Source organism: Puma concolor, chromosome D2 (assembly GCF_028749965.1).
Source record: "Puma concolor isolate L17-30 chromosome D2, mPumCon1.1.hap2, whole genome shotgun sequence".
Lineage (NCBI taxonomy): Eukaryota > Metazoa > Chordata > Mammalia > Carnivora > Felidae > Puma > Puma concolor.
The window spans coordinates 5,529,222-5,545,098 of NC_141677.1; the positions used below are offsets into that span (position 1 = coordinate 5,529,222).

The following is a 15,877-nucleotide window of genomic DNA, read 5'->3' on the forward strand; positions in this document are numbered from 1 at the left end:
CCTGCTTTGGATTCTGTGTCTCCCAATATCTCTGCCCCTCCCCCCACTCATGCTCTCTCTCTCTCTCTCTCTCTCTCTCTCTCTCTCTCAAAAATAAACAAACATTTAAAAAAAGTTAAAAAAGAAAGAAATTAGCATGCCAACATAATGTGTCTCAAGGACCATTCAAATGTGATAATAAGCCCCAAGTTCATTCTGCCACACTAGCCTTTGTTGTTGTCTTCAACAATCTGAGGCCTCCTTCAAATATTTCCAAAAAGCCACTTTCCTGTAACCTGGCATAAATAGAGGCTCACTGGAGAGGCCAGCCGAGCCTCAGAAAGGGCCAGCTTCGGAAGCGAATTCGGAAGCTCAGACGTTTCTCTGAAGCTGGGTATTGGATCGTTCCGGTCACAGGAAGAAAGATCCGTGAGTTGTTCATCTTAAACAGGATGTCTTTAGTCGGGACCTGGTTTCGGGGCTTGTACTTTTCCAGAGTCTTTGAGGATATTTCCTCCCTCTGTCCTTTCAGGTGACAGCCTGAAGCCAGAATAAGGGAGCTCCGCTTCTTGTCCAATTAGTTATGCTCCTCCCGGGTTTGAATGAATGGCCTGTGTCTGCCGGGGCACGCTCGCAAAGCACAGCGCTAATGACATCCTGAACGTGACTGTACGCTCAGACAGGTATCTTGTGTGCCAGCCCAGTGCACGGCCCTCCACGGTCAAAGTTCAGGCAGGCCCTTCTAACGAAGATGAAAAAATGGAATTTCAGCCAACTAAATATTTGAAGAGTACATTTCAGGGCTTAGTGTAAGAACCCAGTGAGCGCCGCATGGATCACTCAAATTCTCAGTGAAGTGTCTGATGGGATTGAGCCTAGAACGCGCTCATGTTCAACTACAAATCCACCACCGGTTACAATGGCAACGCTATCCACGCAGAAGTTTTAATATCAGGAGACCTGGTTTCAGGCTGGAGCTCTCCCGCTGACGAGCGACGCGTCCTTGAGCAACTCATTTATGGAATAGCAGTTTAAGGGCTTGAGTTCTTGAGTCAAATGATGTGAGCTCAAATTTTTAAAACAAGATAATTTGACAACAGACCATGAGTTCACCCGGTCCAACCCCTTCGAAGACACAAATGAGGAGACTAAAAAGTAACTAGCAGTAGACTAAACTTGGAGTCTCTTTGCACTTACGATGCTTTATCTACCACTACAAGTTCTATATAATAGATGTAGAACAATAATTGCTGTACACAGTGATAAAAATAAGCACGCCCTATGTTCCACACGACGATCCACAGAGGTGACGGAATTCCCGTTTAACAGACACTGCAGCACCGAGGGGTAACTGTTCTCAGGCTCCACAATACTTATTGAACCAGGCAGGCAACCCAAGCCTCCTGGACATCCAAGTCTGTGCTCTTAACCCTTCACCTCACTGCCTCTGCACGGGAAACTGGAATATCTAGACCCCATTACATGCTAGGCTGGCCAGTAACTGGGCATCCAACCCTGTCAAGTCTCCTGTCTTCCCTGGGCCTCATTTCCTTCATCTCTTAAACAACAGAAAAAAAGCACTGGCCCACACAATCCCCTCCAGGGAGAATGTTTGCCTCTCCCAAGCCTCTAATCCTGGGATGCTATATTCCCAGCAGCTCCAAATTCAGGGGATCTTCCTCTTGCCAATAAAAGCAACTCATCCCATGCATAAATAAATAGAATTTACCACGTATTCCTCTATATGTTGTTGCATATTAAATACATTTAGAGACTCAAGCGGGGCGCCTGCCTGGCTCTGTCAGTAGAGCATACAACTCTTGATCTCAGGGTCGTGAGTTCGAGCCCCACGTTGGGGACAAAATTACCTAAAATAAATAAAAGTTAAAAAAAATAATTGGGGAAGATGTCACAGACAAACCTAATTTTGGGATTGAGAAATTCGGATTCTCATTTTACGAAAAGTGCATTTATTACCTATCTAACTGGATGCTTTAAAAAAATCCATTATGTGAGGTTTCACTACAGCCCTGCAAATAGAAAAAGGAAACATTTTCTCAACCGCTTTAGTTTTTAGACCTTATGGTCCATCTGTCGCCACAGCACCGATTGTGATGTCAAAATTGCAATTAGTTACACTCAAGGATAATCAGGAAAAAGGCCAAGGTATTTGGAGTGCAGGCCTTGATAGCCCATGATTACTACACTGGTTGTGAAACAGGGATTCGCAAATCAGGAGACCTGGTCTCGGGCTATACCTCTGCCACTTGCTCGCCACGAACCTCGGAAAGCTCGTTTAATGGAATAATTTAAGAGCATGAGTTCTTGAGTCACACGATGTGGGTTCGAATCCTGCCACTGCCAGTTAACGTGGTCACAGCAGTGAACTTCCCTTAGCTGTAAACTGATAGCATGACCTGCCTGGACCAGGAAGGTGGTTGAAAGGAAATGTTTTTGAAAGGAAAATACTAGGTCTTATTTAAGACCTTGTATGTTATACAGCATTTATCAGAGGGCCTCCTTGCTGTTTAGTGCTCAGTGTTAGCTTTTATGAATGGCATCTGGATTTTAAATTTTTTTTTTTCTACGTTTATTTATTTTTGGGACAGAGAGAGACAGAGAATGAACGGGGGAGGGTCAGAGAGAGAGGGAGACACAGAATCGGAAACAGGCTCCAGGCTCTGAGCCATCAGCCCAGAGCCTGACGCGGGGCTCGAACTCACGGACCGCGAGATCGTGACCTGGCTGAAGTCGGGCGCTTAACCGACTGCGCCACCCAGGCGCCCCCGCATCTGGATTTTAAATGAGGCTACCTTTACGTAAAGTTCTATGTTAACAGTCCCTTACGTTTCTACATCTTTAAAATCAGGATGCAAGTGTATGTACCTCATGTGACTGGTGTTCAAAACCTGATGTGGGAGCCCGAAGAAAAGTGTTTTGTGAACTAAAAGCATTACATTACTATTTGGCTAACATATGTAATCTGTTATTGTAAGATGATCTTGTATTAATTTTTAAATTTTTTTAATGTTAATTTAGTTTTTGAGAGACAGGGAGACAGGGCATGAGCAGGGAGGGGCAGAGAGAGAAGGAGATACAGAATCTGAAGCAGGCTCCAGGCCCTGAGCTGTCAGCACAGAGCCCCAACGCTGGGCTTGAATTCACAAACCTTTATGAGATGACCTGAGTCGAAGTCGGATGCTTAACTGACTGAGCCCCCCGGGCGCCCCTCTTGTATTTTTTAAAATATCCTCTGAGTGCTTGGAATCTATAAGGCACTGGAGTAGGCAACGTGAAGAATAAAAGTCAGATACGGGTTCTGGGCTTACAAGGTACCAAAATCTCAGCAGAAGACACACAAGGTGGAAGATGCTGGGTGCTCAGCCAGTACTTAAGAAGGAAGTCTCTGAAGTGAGCATTGAAGGACAGAAAGGATCTAGACATAGGAAGATGAGAAGGGACAGAGAAGAAGACATCCCTAACACAACAGTGAGCAGAGCAGGGTGGGAGGCAAGGGAAGAGAACGAAGCCAGACTGCAGATGTTAAAGGCAGGAAGAGTAACTACCCCTCTTCCGATGAAAGATTATAGGGGATTAAAAAAGAGAGTCTGGAGAGGGTATGATGCTCAGTGAAATAAGTCAGACAGAGAAAGACAGATGCGATATGATTTTGTTTATGTGTGGAATCTAAAAAACAACCAAGAACAACACAAGAGAAGCAGATACAGGTAGCCAAGTCGTGGGTGGGGGGTGGAGGTGGACAAAACGGGTGATGGGGATCTAGAGGCGCAAACTTCCAGCTACAAAATAAGGCACAGGGGTGTGAAGCACAGCGGTAACTTTGGTGACAGATGCTAATCTGCTTTTCACGGTGAGCATTTCATAACGTACGTAATTGTTGAAATACTATGTTGTACATGTGCAACTAATATTAAATGCCTACTATACTTTGATTAAAAATAAAAATTTTAGGGGTGCCTGGGTGGCTCTGTCAGTTTGATTTCAGCTCAGGTCATGATCTCACGGTTCGTGGGATCAAGCCCTGAGTCAGGTTCTGTGCTGACAGCGCGGAGCCTGCTTGGGATCCTCTCTTTCCCTCTCTCTCTCTCTCTCTGTCCCACCCTGCTGGAGGGCACGTGCATGCCCTCGCTCCCTCTCAAAAGAAATAAATATTTAAATAAAATATAAATGTTCAAAATCAGAGTCTGGGTGCAAAAGAGCTCGTGAAGAAGGAATGGACGCGACTGGTGTTCTTAAACCTCTACTGTTACTGTTACGTGTCCGTGTTTCAGAAAGAAGGAAGAAAGCCCACAGACTCACACACCCATCTAGTTTAGCCTCATAAATCTCATCTTCGAAATCTTTTAACAGTCTGTCCCAAAGACCATCTTTTATCACAATACTACCAACTATGTTTTAGTTTCCTGTGAAGGCTTCGAAAAGTGTTTTGACTATTTCTATCTGTTCATGCTTTGGCTCTCTTCCCTTCATCTTCTGTGTACACATACCCGATCATAACCCGTCCCTTAAACCCCAGCTCCATCAGAGAATCTCCCTCGATGATCTAGACCTTATCGATTCCTCTGCATGCTTCATTATGTATCTGTTTTATCAAACAGTAAGGACTGGGGACCTAAGAATAAAACAACAAGGTCCCCATTCCGGCTGGGGACATGGTTAATGCCATGGGTTTCCTCTTGTGTAAAATGAAAGGTTGTGCCTAAGGTCACTTCCCATTATTTATTCAACAAATAAAATGACCACCCACCTATGCTAAGCTCTATCTTAGGTGCTGAAGATACAGTGAAGAAGGACAATGTACATACCTCTTTATGTATGTATGTATGTATGTATGTATGTATGTATGTATGTATGTATGTGTCTATCTATGATGGTCTCCCTTGAGTTCGGTGGTTCTCAAACTTTAGCTTGCATCAGAATCACCTGGGGGAGCTTACTAAAACCCAGATTTCTGTAAAGGGGAATCTAGCTCTTTCCTTGCACGATGTTATAGTTTAGAAGGAAAATAATAATTCTACTAACAGGCAGAAGAGTTACTATCATCAGAAAGGGATAAGGAATGGTTTATATGCAAAGGCAAATGAACTCATTTCCAACCTAGAGGAAGGAGGAGGAAGGTCAGGAAGGACTTTGTGGAGGAATATATTTGATCTATTATTCCTTGGAGGGCCGGCCCATACACTTGTTTCAAAAACGCCAGTTATAATTAAAAAATATATATTTTAGTAACTCTCTTTGGAATCTGTCTTAATCTATGGTGAATCCTTTGTACTACTCTCCAAGTCTGCAGAATCTTCGCATTGTGATGTAAGTTTTGCTATTTGGAAATAGCTACATACCACATTTTTGCCAACTCTGGTCCGAAGGAGAGTTGATTTAGTTGCATAACTCTGTCCTTTGTCAAAAACAAGGTACACTTTTGAGTTAAGGTATCAGCTTTCCAGTATGACCTAGAAATGGAGCCCTGAAACAATTTCAGGATAGGAGCTTAAAAGTCACTTGGAACAATGGAAACCTCCATGGATTAAGTTTATCGTTTCTAAAGGTGATTAGTTTGAAGAACACCCCCATTTGTCCATATGTTCTGATGTGTTTGTTTAAGCGTTACTCTTAATATACATGGTATTTTGATTTACTGAAAGAATCAACACTTAACCATGCAAGATACCAGGCACATTTTTTTCTTCGGAGTATATGCCATGCTATAAATATCTAACGTTTAAGCATTATGGGAACAAAGAAAGCAGTATAAAATGGTAGTTCTTCCAAAGTACATCTGTGAAAACCATGTATATGTACCAGGAAATATCCACAGGTTTCTAACAGCTGTTAGTAATTCTGGGCCACTCAGCTAATAATAAATGTTGGTTTATGCGTCCTGGGCATTGTGCTCGATCATACTGGTCCTTTATGAAGGGGATATATCGAACCATTCTTCTAGCTTGGAACAAAAAGACTAAGGACAATGTGGAAGACCTACGACAGAAAGCATACACTTACAGTCATGGCTTCTCCCTGCTCGTTTGTCCCCAGACTCCCTCAGCCACTCTGCTCCCCCATTGTTTGAGCCCAGGGTATCTTTGCTGTGGGATCAACATGTACTAGCTATGCCAGGTCAGCATTCACACAGTAATAGGCTTTTTTGAAAGACCTCCCGTATCTCATACAGAGAGGTACCCGATGAGCAACAAAAGCACCTCAAGTCCAGTTGTTCAGATCAACGATTCTTAAAAGGGGCTCCCAACACCAGGGACCTCAGCAGAAGCTGAGAACCAGTTAGAAATGCAACCTCTCCAGTCCCACCCCAGAAACACGGAGTATGTTCAGAGGAGGTGGTGAGGCCCAGCCACCTGACTTAACGGGCCATGGGTCCAGGTGGTTCTGATGCATGCTATGGGGTAAGAGCCCTTAAGACACTGTCAACAGCAGTAAGGAAACCGGCGGACGAGCCATGCAACGCTCATAAACTTGACAATTTATTCTAACAACCTCTTACCATCCTGATTACTACATGTAATACACACACACTTCTCCGCCCCAACCCTGCTTCACCTCCTATAAAAGAATCACAGGGAAAAACCAACCATTACTAGCAGGTGGCTGTTCTGTTTCTTTGGCGAGGAGTGAGGGAGGCAGAGAAACTGAAAGACTCCATACAAATCTGCTGTTTGCTCCTTTTCCTGCTTGCGTTCCTGCCAGGACCGGCACCCCCACATCACACACACCGCACGGTGCGAACAGTGTGTGTCCTCCCTGTAACGGACACGGAGTCAATGACTGCTCTACAACAGAAAACGTCCCAGGAAGGACCAGGAGAGAAGCCATCACAGGGCAATTCCAGACCACGGAGCCGGACGTCCCCACACGGGGACCCTGGCTCCGAGGAGTAACACGCGGGCCCTCGCCTTTGTTCTGACCAGTTCCTGGATGCCACACCCCAAACAAAGACGAGACCCCTGCTCCTTCCTGAGTCTCCCAGGGGCTCCGTCTGTAACTGCTTTCTCTGTACCTCCGGTAACCTCTGCGCTCACCTCCTGCTGGTTCATGTTTGATTTCCATCCTATATGAAGCCAAGGACCCTCTTGGCTGGTCTTGGGAACGCCCTCTGGGTCCTTGGACCCAGCGTGACATCATCAGCAAGATTTTATTGAGTGATATAAATACACTTGGTCACTTGCAGATACGAGTTATCATGTGTTTAGTGAATAGCTATGTTCAAGCACATACAGGCCATCTCCATGAGAATGCCAAATTTTAACTAGAAATACCTGATGTTTACACCTAATAAAATGTCATTGCAAAGGTAGATTTCACACCCAAGTTGTTGCACACATACTAAAAAGTTTTCAACAGCCTAACTGGATATCAGTTTTTATATTTAAATATAAAATAAGTAAAACTGTATTTAAAAAAAGGGGGGGGGGAACCACAGGCTTAAAATGGTGTCTCTTAGACCGACTTTCCAAACCCGGGTAATAATCTAATTGCAATTTCAGCCTCCCCAAGAAGGCAGCCCTAGGAAACTGGGTCAGCCAGGAAATTTTCCTTCCCGTCAGCACCAGGGAGTCTGTCCCCTGGGTCCTCTCCCTCCGCCAAAGAGAGATGAGGCCATCTGCACCAGGAGACCCTAGGATACAGCCTTGTCTGGAACAATACCTTTCTTTGGCATCAGCTTTCTTGCCCCACCCTCCTTCCATAAAGAAAAAAAACTGTACATCTCCTGGGAGGTGCCTCCTTGCTACAAGGGATGCCGCACAGGAACTAGGACAGACCAACCTGGTTAAGAATGCTGTGGCTTTTAGGGGGGCCTGGCTGGCTTGGTCAGGAGAGCCGACACTCCCCGCCCCTTGAGCTCCAGTTGGAGCCCCACGCTGGCTGTAGACATTACTTTAAAAAAGACAAGGACATTCCAGCTTTGCTCTTTCCCGACCGCTTAGCAAACGGCCTAGCCCGGCCCAAGCTCCACGCCTAACACCTGTTAAACGCCGCAGGCACAGCGGCAGCAGGGACGGCCACTCGGCCGCGCCCTGCACCGGGGAGGGGGTGCAATCGTCGCCAGCCGTCTGCAGCAATCGGAAGCGATCCGAAAGCCTGCAGCGGGAGAGGGGCTGAAATGACTCATTTGCGCTCTGCAGCCCCGAGCCGCGCTGGCTCACGAATCACGCCTGTTCGTGTGGGTTAACACCGCTAAGGAAGAGGGCGGCCCACGCAGGGTCGCCGCCCGCGGCCGCAGAGGCGCCTGGAAGCCCCTGCCCCCGCGACAGCGGGGCCTCGGCAGCTATTCTCCCCAAATGTTTTCCAAAACGGGGCTGTGGCTGTTGTCGTTCAAGGAGCAAATCCCCAACTGCTCGGAAACGCCTACGCTGTTACCCCGCAGTCCCGGGTAGGGTTTTAAACAGGGCTTAAATAAAGCGGAGGAAGGAGGGTCAGCTACCTGCCACGCTAACACAGAACAGAGAAGCCGCCGCCCAGACCCGTTTACGGTTGGCGGTTTCCCGCCGGGCAAACGGAAGCAAAACCGCCCCTGACGTCACGGGAGGTGGCCGCTCCCGGTTACCATGGTGAAGCCCGAGCGGCCATCTTGACTATGGTCAGCCTGCACCGGCCGCGGGAAGTCTTCACGATGAGACACGAGAAGGGAATCGTCCCTCTCGGAAATAAGGAACTGGCAGAATCACGAAAGACCAGAGGCACAAAGCATTAGCTAATGTAGGTAGGGGAGCATAGAGGCGGTGCGGCGTCCGCGGCTTTAGCGGAACGATTCGATCGGGCCCGCGGAGGGTTCCGCCCCGGAGTCCGAGAGCCGCTTCCGGTGCCCAGCGGAAGCGTGGGTCGCCAGAGGACGGCTCTTGGAAAGAATCGGCTCTCCGCTGGGCGCCCAACCGGAATCATGTCGAGTTTAGCGGTGAGAGACCCGGCGATGGATCGGTCACTGCGTTCCGTGTTCGTGGGGAACATTCCGTATGAGGCAACCGAGGAGCAGCTGAAGGACATTTTCTCGGAGGTCGGTTCTGTGGTCAGTTTCCGGCTGGTGTACGACCGGGAGACGGGCAAGCCCAAGGGCTATGGCTTCTGCGAGTACCAGGACCAGGAGACCGCGCTGAGCGCCATGCGCAACCTCAACGGGCGCGAGTTCAGCGGCCGGGCGCTGCGGGTGGACAACGCGGCCAGCGAGAAGAACAAGGAGGAGCTCAAGAGCCTGGGGCCCGCGGCGCCCATCATCGACTCGCCCTACGGGGACCCCATCGACCCGGAAGACGCCCCCGAGTCCATCACCAGGGCGGTCGCCAGTCTGCCCCCCGAGCAGATGTTCGAGCTCATGAAGCAGATGAAGCTGTGCGTGCAGAACAGCCACCAGGAAGCGCGAAATATGCTGCTTCAGAACCCCCAGCTGGCCTATGCGCTGCTGCAGGCCCAGGTGGTGATGAGAATAATGGACCCGGAGATTGCTCTGAAAATCCTGCACCGCAAGATCCACGTCACCCCGCTCATCCCGGGCAAATCTCAGCCCGTGTCCGGACCCGGCCCCGGCCCCGGCCCGGGGCTGTGCCCGGGACCCAGTGTCCTGCTGAACCAGCAGAACCCGCCAGCCCCTCAGCCGCAGCATATGGCCAGACGGCCAGTGAAAGACATTCCTCCTCTGATGCAGACCCCTATCCAGGGCGGGATCCCAGCCCCGGGGCCGATGCCAGCTGCGGTTCCTGGACCCGGGCCTGGTTCCCTAACTCCTGGGGGAGGAATGCAGCCCCAGGTTGGGATGCCGGGCGTCGGCCCAGTGCCTTTAGAGCGGGGACAGGTGCAGATGTCGGATCCCCGAGCTCCTCTACCTCGTGGACCCATGACTGCCGGTGGCCTGCCTCCTCGAGGGCTGTTAGGAGATGCTCCAAACGACCCCCGTGGAGGGACTTTGCTTTCAGTCACTGGGGAGGTAGAGCCCAGAGGCTATCTTGGCCCACCTCATCAGGGCCCCCCCATGCACCACGCCTCTGGTCACGACGGCAGGGGCCCTTCCTCCCATGAGATGAGGGGAGGGCCATTAGCAGATCCCAGACTGCTAATTGGAGAGCCCAGAGGACCCATGATAGATCAAAGGGGTCTCCCAATGGATGGTAGAGGAAGTAGAGATTCTCGAGGGATGGAGACTCGAGCCATGGAGACGGAAGTCTTGGAGACCCGAGTAATGGAGAGAAGAGGAATGGAGACCTGTGCAATGGAAACCAGAGGGATGGAAGCGAGAGGCATGGATGGAAGAGGAATGGAGCTAAGGGGCCCTGGCCCCAGCTCCAGAGGCCCTATGACTGGGGGAATCCAGGGTCCTGGTCCTATTAATATGGGGGCAGGTGGTCCTCAGGGACCCAGACAGGTCTCGAGCATTTCAGGGGTGGGAAATCCTGGAGCGGGCATGCAGGGGGCAGGCATACAAGGAACGGGCATGCAGGGGGCGGGCATACAAGGAACAGGCATGCAGGGGGCGGGCATACAAGGAACAGGCATGCAGGGGGCGGGCATACAAGGAGCAGGCATGCAGGGGGCGGGCATACAAGGAGTGGGCATGCAGGGGGCAGGTAAGCAAGGTGGAGGCCAGCCGAGCAGTTTTAGCCCTGGGCAGAGCCAGGTAACTCCGCAGGATCAAGAGAAGGCAGCTCTGATCATGCAGGTTCTCCAGCTGACTGCAGATCAGATCGCCATGCTGCCTCCTGAGCAAAGGCAGAGCATCCTGATTTTAAAGGAACAAATTCAGAAATCTACTGGAGCTTCTTGAAAGGTCTTAGACAGTGTTTGGCAGTATTCTCAAAGTTTTTGTGTAGCATGGAGAATGGGTGCAAAAAGCTGACCGCTGCATCCCCACACTTGAATGATTAGGGTTTCCCTCCCAGAACCTTATTTCATCTTGTTGTCTTTGTATTTTTCTGTTTTCCTTTTTATTTTAATGGGGGTGGGGGTTGGGGGGAGTGGGTCTGTTCACTTTTATTCACTGTAAATATACAAAAATAACTCTGGACATGGTTATATTATACCAAATACGATTACAAAGAATAAGCAATATTAAGTGTCTACAGTATGTTAACTACATTTTTAAAATATTGAGTAAAACAATGTGACAACTGCACATAATACTAAAATATGACTTGTTAAGCTGGTAATGTACTAAGATAGTTTAAGATTCTTGGTTGTGTAAGAAAATAAAGAAGTTTACCTCAAAATTAGAAGATACATTTTTTGGTAAGCCGTTTAAAATACAAAATCCTATTTTGGGTCAGTAAGAATGCTGTTAAACATTGTGAGTGTTTTGGAGTATTTCAAAATGTTAGTGTTAACAGGGTATGTCTCAACTTGAGGTATTAGAATTGTTTTTTTCCTAAAGCTATGCTACCTGAAAAATCCAGGAATGTACCTGGTGTGGCGTTGCATCATCTAACCCGAGATGAGCAATATTGTGGCCTGGCCTGGGGCCTGATGACTTTGCTGGGACAGTTCTGGGATCAGCCCGGTTACCAAAGTCGGCTCCGATTAGACTCCGTATCTCTCAGTACCTTCCCGTTTCTCCCTAGTTTTCAAGCTCTGAATATGAATCTAAGTAATCCTCTCCCATCCTTTCTAAAAATCAGTGTCTAGGGACATGATCTGGGTGAGTTGTACACATCCATTGGACTTCTCATAAATAGAGAGCTTCGTGCAGTCAAGTTCTCAGTTTCCTGGTGACTAGCTTCCATATACAGATGGCATCCATGTGGTCAGCCAGGATGGGGACTTCACAATCTTAGTCTCTCCAATGTTTAACATGCCTTTTAGTTTCCTTACTTACAGATCTACTTATCTATCCCCGTGTTATTGGAATAATTGTGATATAGCCTGAATTCTGTGCTCAGCTAGTTATTAACTCACTTTTTAGTTTTTAAAAGTAACAAAGCTATTTAGTCCAGTACACATATCCAGGAGAGATATTTAAAAATCACTAGGGGGGCGCCTGGGTGGCTCAGTCGGTTGGGCATCCGACTTCAGCTCAGGTCACGATCTCGCGGTCCCTGAGTTCGAGCCCCGCATCGGGCTCTGGGCTGATGGCTCAGAGCCTGGAGCCTGTTTCCGATTCTGTGTCTCCCTCTCTCTCTGCCCCTCCCCTGTTCATGCTGTGTCTCTCTCTGTCTCAAAAATAAATGAACGTTAAAAAAAAAAAAATTAAAAAAAAAATCACTAGGAAGGTGGGGCTTACCACATTTTGTTTAGAGCTATTACCTAGTTTATTTTTAAGCCTTGAGGATGTGGATACATAAAAATTTGTGTCATAGACCGAATAATAATTAAGCACAAACACCCAAATGTGTTTGGTCACATAACCAGGTGGTCTTAACTCTGGAGAAGAAAACCAATGTCAAGTAATAGAGGAAAAAATAGCATTTAATACAAGGAGAGAGCTGAGATTTGGAAACTGAATTTTTCCTCTTACAAGGTTTTTGTGTCTTACACGGGTGCCTCACTCTTTTTTACAAAGGTTTCTTCCTTGTGCTATTTCCTGTCTATTCGTTTTTTATTTTTCATACTGTTCCCTTTCCCCTGTTTTCTCTATGCTTCCTCCATAGTGGAGAGGACAACTCTCCCTTCCATATATGCGAGTTCTGGTTAATACTCATTCACAGAGTTGGCTTGATTGCTTGGAAGTTAAAAATGCTTTATCCCAAAGCTTTCACTGAAGGGCTCTCCCTGAAAACTTAGATGTTCCACTCTCTGTTGTAGTTAAACCTGCATCGTTCAATGCAGACTGAATAAAAGGGATGTAAAATTAAGGATGACTTTAGTATCTGATTTTTAATGAATGAATTACCCAAAAGAAGTCTATTTTGAGAAATCCATGGGTCTGAATACCTTTTTCCCCCTTTAAATGAAAAAGGCAAACAAAAACAACAACAAAAAACTTGGAGGCACGGATGGAAATCCCTTTCTTAGATCCACTATCTGTACAGTTACACGGCTGAAATAACAAAAGACATTATTCCATGGTTGGTATCAGCAACATCTTGGTGCATGCCCACATACTGGGCTTCCTTCCGCTTATGTTCCCCACAGAGAACCATCTTCTGCATGCCAGGAAGACCTTACAGGTACCGTCATAACTGACAGCACATGTTACGTTGCAGTGCTCGATTTTACTTTGCCCTCTACCCACCCCCACCCCACCCTTTTAACGGACCAGGAACTCTAAAGAGGGACCATCATTTCTGTATTTGCTACACCAAAACCAGGTGCGAAGGAAGGACAAAACGTTCTTACCGGTCTTGGGGAGGTGGGGGGAATCCCATTAAGAGCACATAAAGTTCCCCGAAAACATTTAGATTCCACACAGAACAGATGAGCTGTAACAACTAGTTACATTAGAAAATAAATTAGTAATAGGTAATAGAAACAATCTCCTTTGCTCTGATAAGGTAGGTTCTCCTCACCCAGTTCTCTCACTATTGATGGATGGAGCCTCATTTCATTTGATGGTGATGCAAGCAATACGTGTCTGCTACAATCAGAATCCCAGCTGTTTTACTCCATACCCACTGGTTACAACCCTTAACATCCTGCATTTTCCCAAATACGGATAGGCTATAAATGCAATCACAAACTCATTCATTATAACAATGCTTAAAGATGGTGGGGTGAAACCCTGATTTGTAAATACCTTTTTAGGGCTTATTCCTTTTGAGCAGTTTGTTTGTTGGGAATATGAAATGGGCAACTTTAATCAGTGTCTGCCTATTAGCCATTCCCCTCTTACATTACTGATGATTAATATCAAGATGCGTTTTAATGTCTGCTGATGTTCCAGGACTTCTCATTTTTTTTTAAATGTTCATTTATCTTTGAGAGAGAAAGAGAGAGAGCACAAGCAGGGGAGGGGCAAAGAGAAAGGGAGACACAGAAATCTGAAGCAGGCTCCAGGCTCTGAGCTGTCAGCACAGAGCCCAATGCGGGCCTTGAACTCAAGAACCATGAGATCATGACCTGAGCTGAAGTCGGACTGTTAACCGACTGAGCCACCCAGGCTCCCCAGGACTCCTAATTTTAAGAGTTATTTGATAAGATACAACCCAATGTGAAACCCAGGTGAAGGTAAGCTAATCTAATAAAGATCATGTATGATTTCTGAACTACTCTTTTCAGAATTCTAATGGTAAAAAAGCTTAAAAACAACGACAAAACAAACCAAAAGCCTTAATATCTCAATTTGCAAAGCTGACTGCTTTCCCATGTTCTGATGGTACACTGACTAAGAACACGGACCCCAATTTTCTATGGTGTGTCCAGCCTTCCTCTCAGGACTGATGAAGTGTAAGGGTAATTATATGCAGCAACCTACCGCGCCAGGAAAAAGTGAGTTATCAGTTACATCTCAGTCTGCTCACAATATATCAGCCTCTTGTGGCTTTATATCGTCAGCTAATGTCTAGACAGACTTCTGGTTGACTTGCTCTCATCAGTCTCTGGTCAAGAATGGTCTACAGTCAAGAACTACTGCATTTTAAGGCAATTACTATACTTAAAAGTGTATAATTAATATTAACTTTAATAGTATGAATATTATTATATTGGTATATATTTTGCTAATATGTTTCATACATATGCATACTGCAAATCTTCACTACATCTTTTAATATTTTCATTGGCTTTTATGCACCTTCAAACAAACATTCACTCCTTTGGTGGAAAATTGAGCATTACAAATATTCACATTACAAACTGCCTTTTACATAAGGTGTTAACTAGCCTGTTTCTTCTTTTTAAAATGTTGTTTGTTTATTTATGAGAGAGAGAGAGAGAGAGAGAGAGAGAGAGAGAGAGAGCGAGCACATGCAAGCAGGGGAGGGGCAGAGAGGAAGAGGGAGACACAGGATCCGAAGCGGGCTCCAGGCTCTGAGCTGTCAGCGCAGAGCCCGATGTGGGGCTTGAAACTCACGAACTGTGAGATCATGACCTGAGCCGAAGTCGGACGCTTAACCAAATGATCCACCCGGGTGCCCCTAGCATGTTTCTTCTTGATATTTTTCTACCTCAGTATAAACCTCATGTCAGTAAAGGGCCTATATTGCGTCAAAGGTGACATTAGGGTAGCACTGTCAAAAATAACAAACTCCATGATTATTAAATACTGTACATAAAAATACTGAAGTATTATCCTAGAAAAACAAGTTGAAGTATTCCAGTTAAGGACAATTCTTGATAAATAGGAGTTAATTTAGGTGCCAAAGGTAGGTAACTAATTATCAAAGACTTAGAATAAAATACACAACATTTTCAGCCATAATTGCTTTTATGTGATTCAGTATATATTAACTGCAGACACTGGAAATCAATCCCATATGTCCTGAAGTTTGGTCCTTTAAAAAAAGCAAATCGGGGGCTCCTGGGTGGCTTGGGGTGCCTGGGTGGCTCAGTCAGCTGAGCATCTGACTTTGGCTCAGGTCATGATCTCTCAGTTTGTGAGTTCGAGCCCCTCGTGAGGCTCTGTGCTGACAGCTCAGAGCCTGGAGCCTGCTTCGGATTCTGGGTCTCCCTCTCTCTCTGCCCCTCCCCTGCTCACATTCTGTCTCTCTCTGTCTCTCTATCTCTGTCAAAAATAAATAAACATGAAAAAAAATTTTAACAAAAAAATAAATAAAGCTAATTGGTTTGATGACTTATTTGTCTATCACGAAAGTACAGTGGATTATCTCTTGGGCAGCAAGCCATGAAACCAGCAGTTACCCCGCACGATTATTTTGTCTCTTCACTTAATTAGCTGTTTTGATCAAAACTCTGCCTCCGTCCATTACTAATATTATTCAGTAATTCTATTGCAAAAGTCTGAGCCACTTCCGTGTACCTTCCCGCCTTTGCTCCACTCACCTTGCTGCCT

General features: G+C 46.5%; 2 protein-coding genes across 5 annotated transcripts in view; one reads left to right on the plus strand and one right to left on the minus strand.

Annotated features, from left to right (window-relative positions):
* PRKG1 (protein kinase cGMP-dependent 1) overlaps positions 1-15,877 on the minus strand; it is a 1,267,967-nt gene that overhangs the window by 554,047 nt on the left and 698,043 nt on the right. The window lies entirely within an intron of this gene.
* CSTF2T (cleavage stimulation factor subunit 2 tau variant) lies at positions 8,565-11,204 on the plus strand. The gene has a single exon (XM_025915000.2). It carries the CDS (start codon positions 8,891-8,893, stop codon positions 10,760-10,762), a length of 1,872 nt encoding a protein of 623 aa, XP_025770785.2. The 5' UTR covers positions 8,565-8,890; the 3' UTR covers positions 10,763-11,204.

What these genes read in the sequence shown, in the direction of transcription:
- CSTF2T (XM_025915000.2), top strand. Translation starts at nt 8,891, where the DNA reads ATGTCGAGTTTAGCGGTGAGAGACCCGGCGATGGATCGGTCACTGCGT.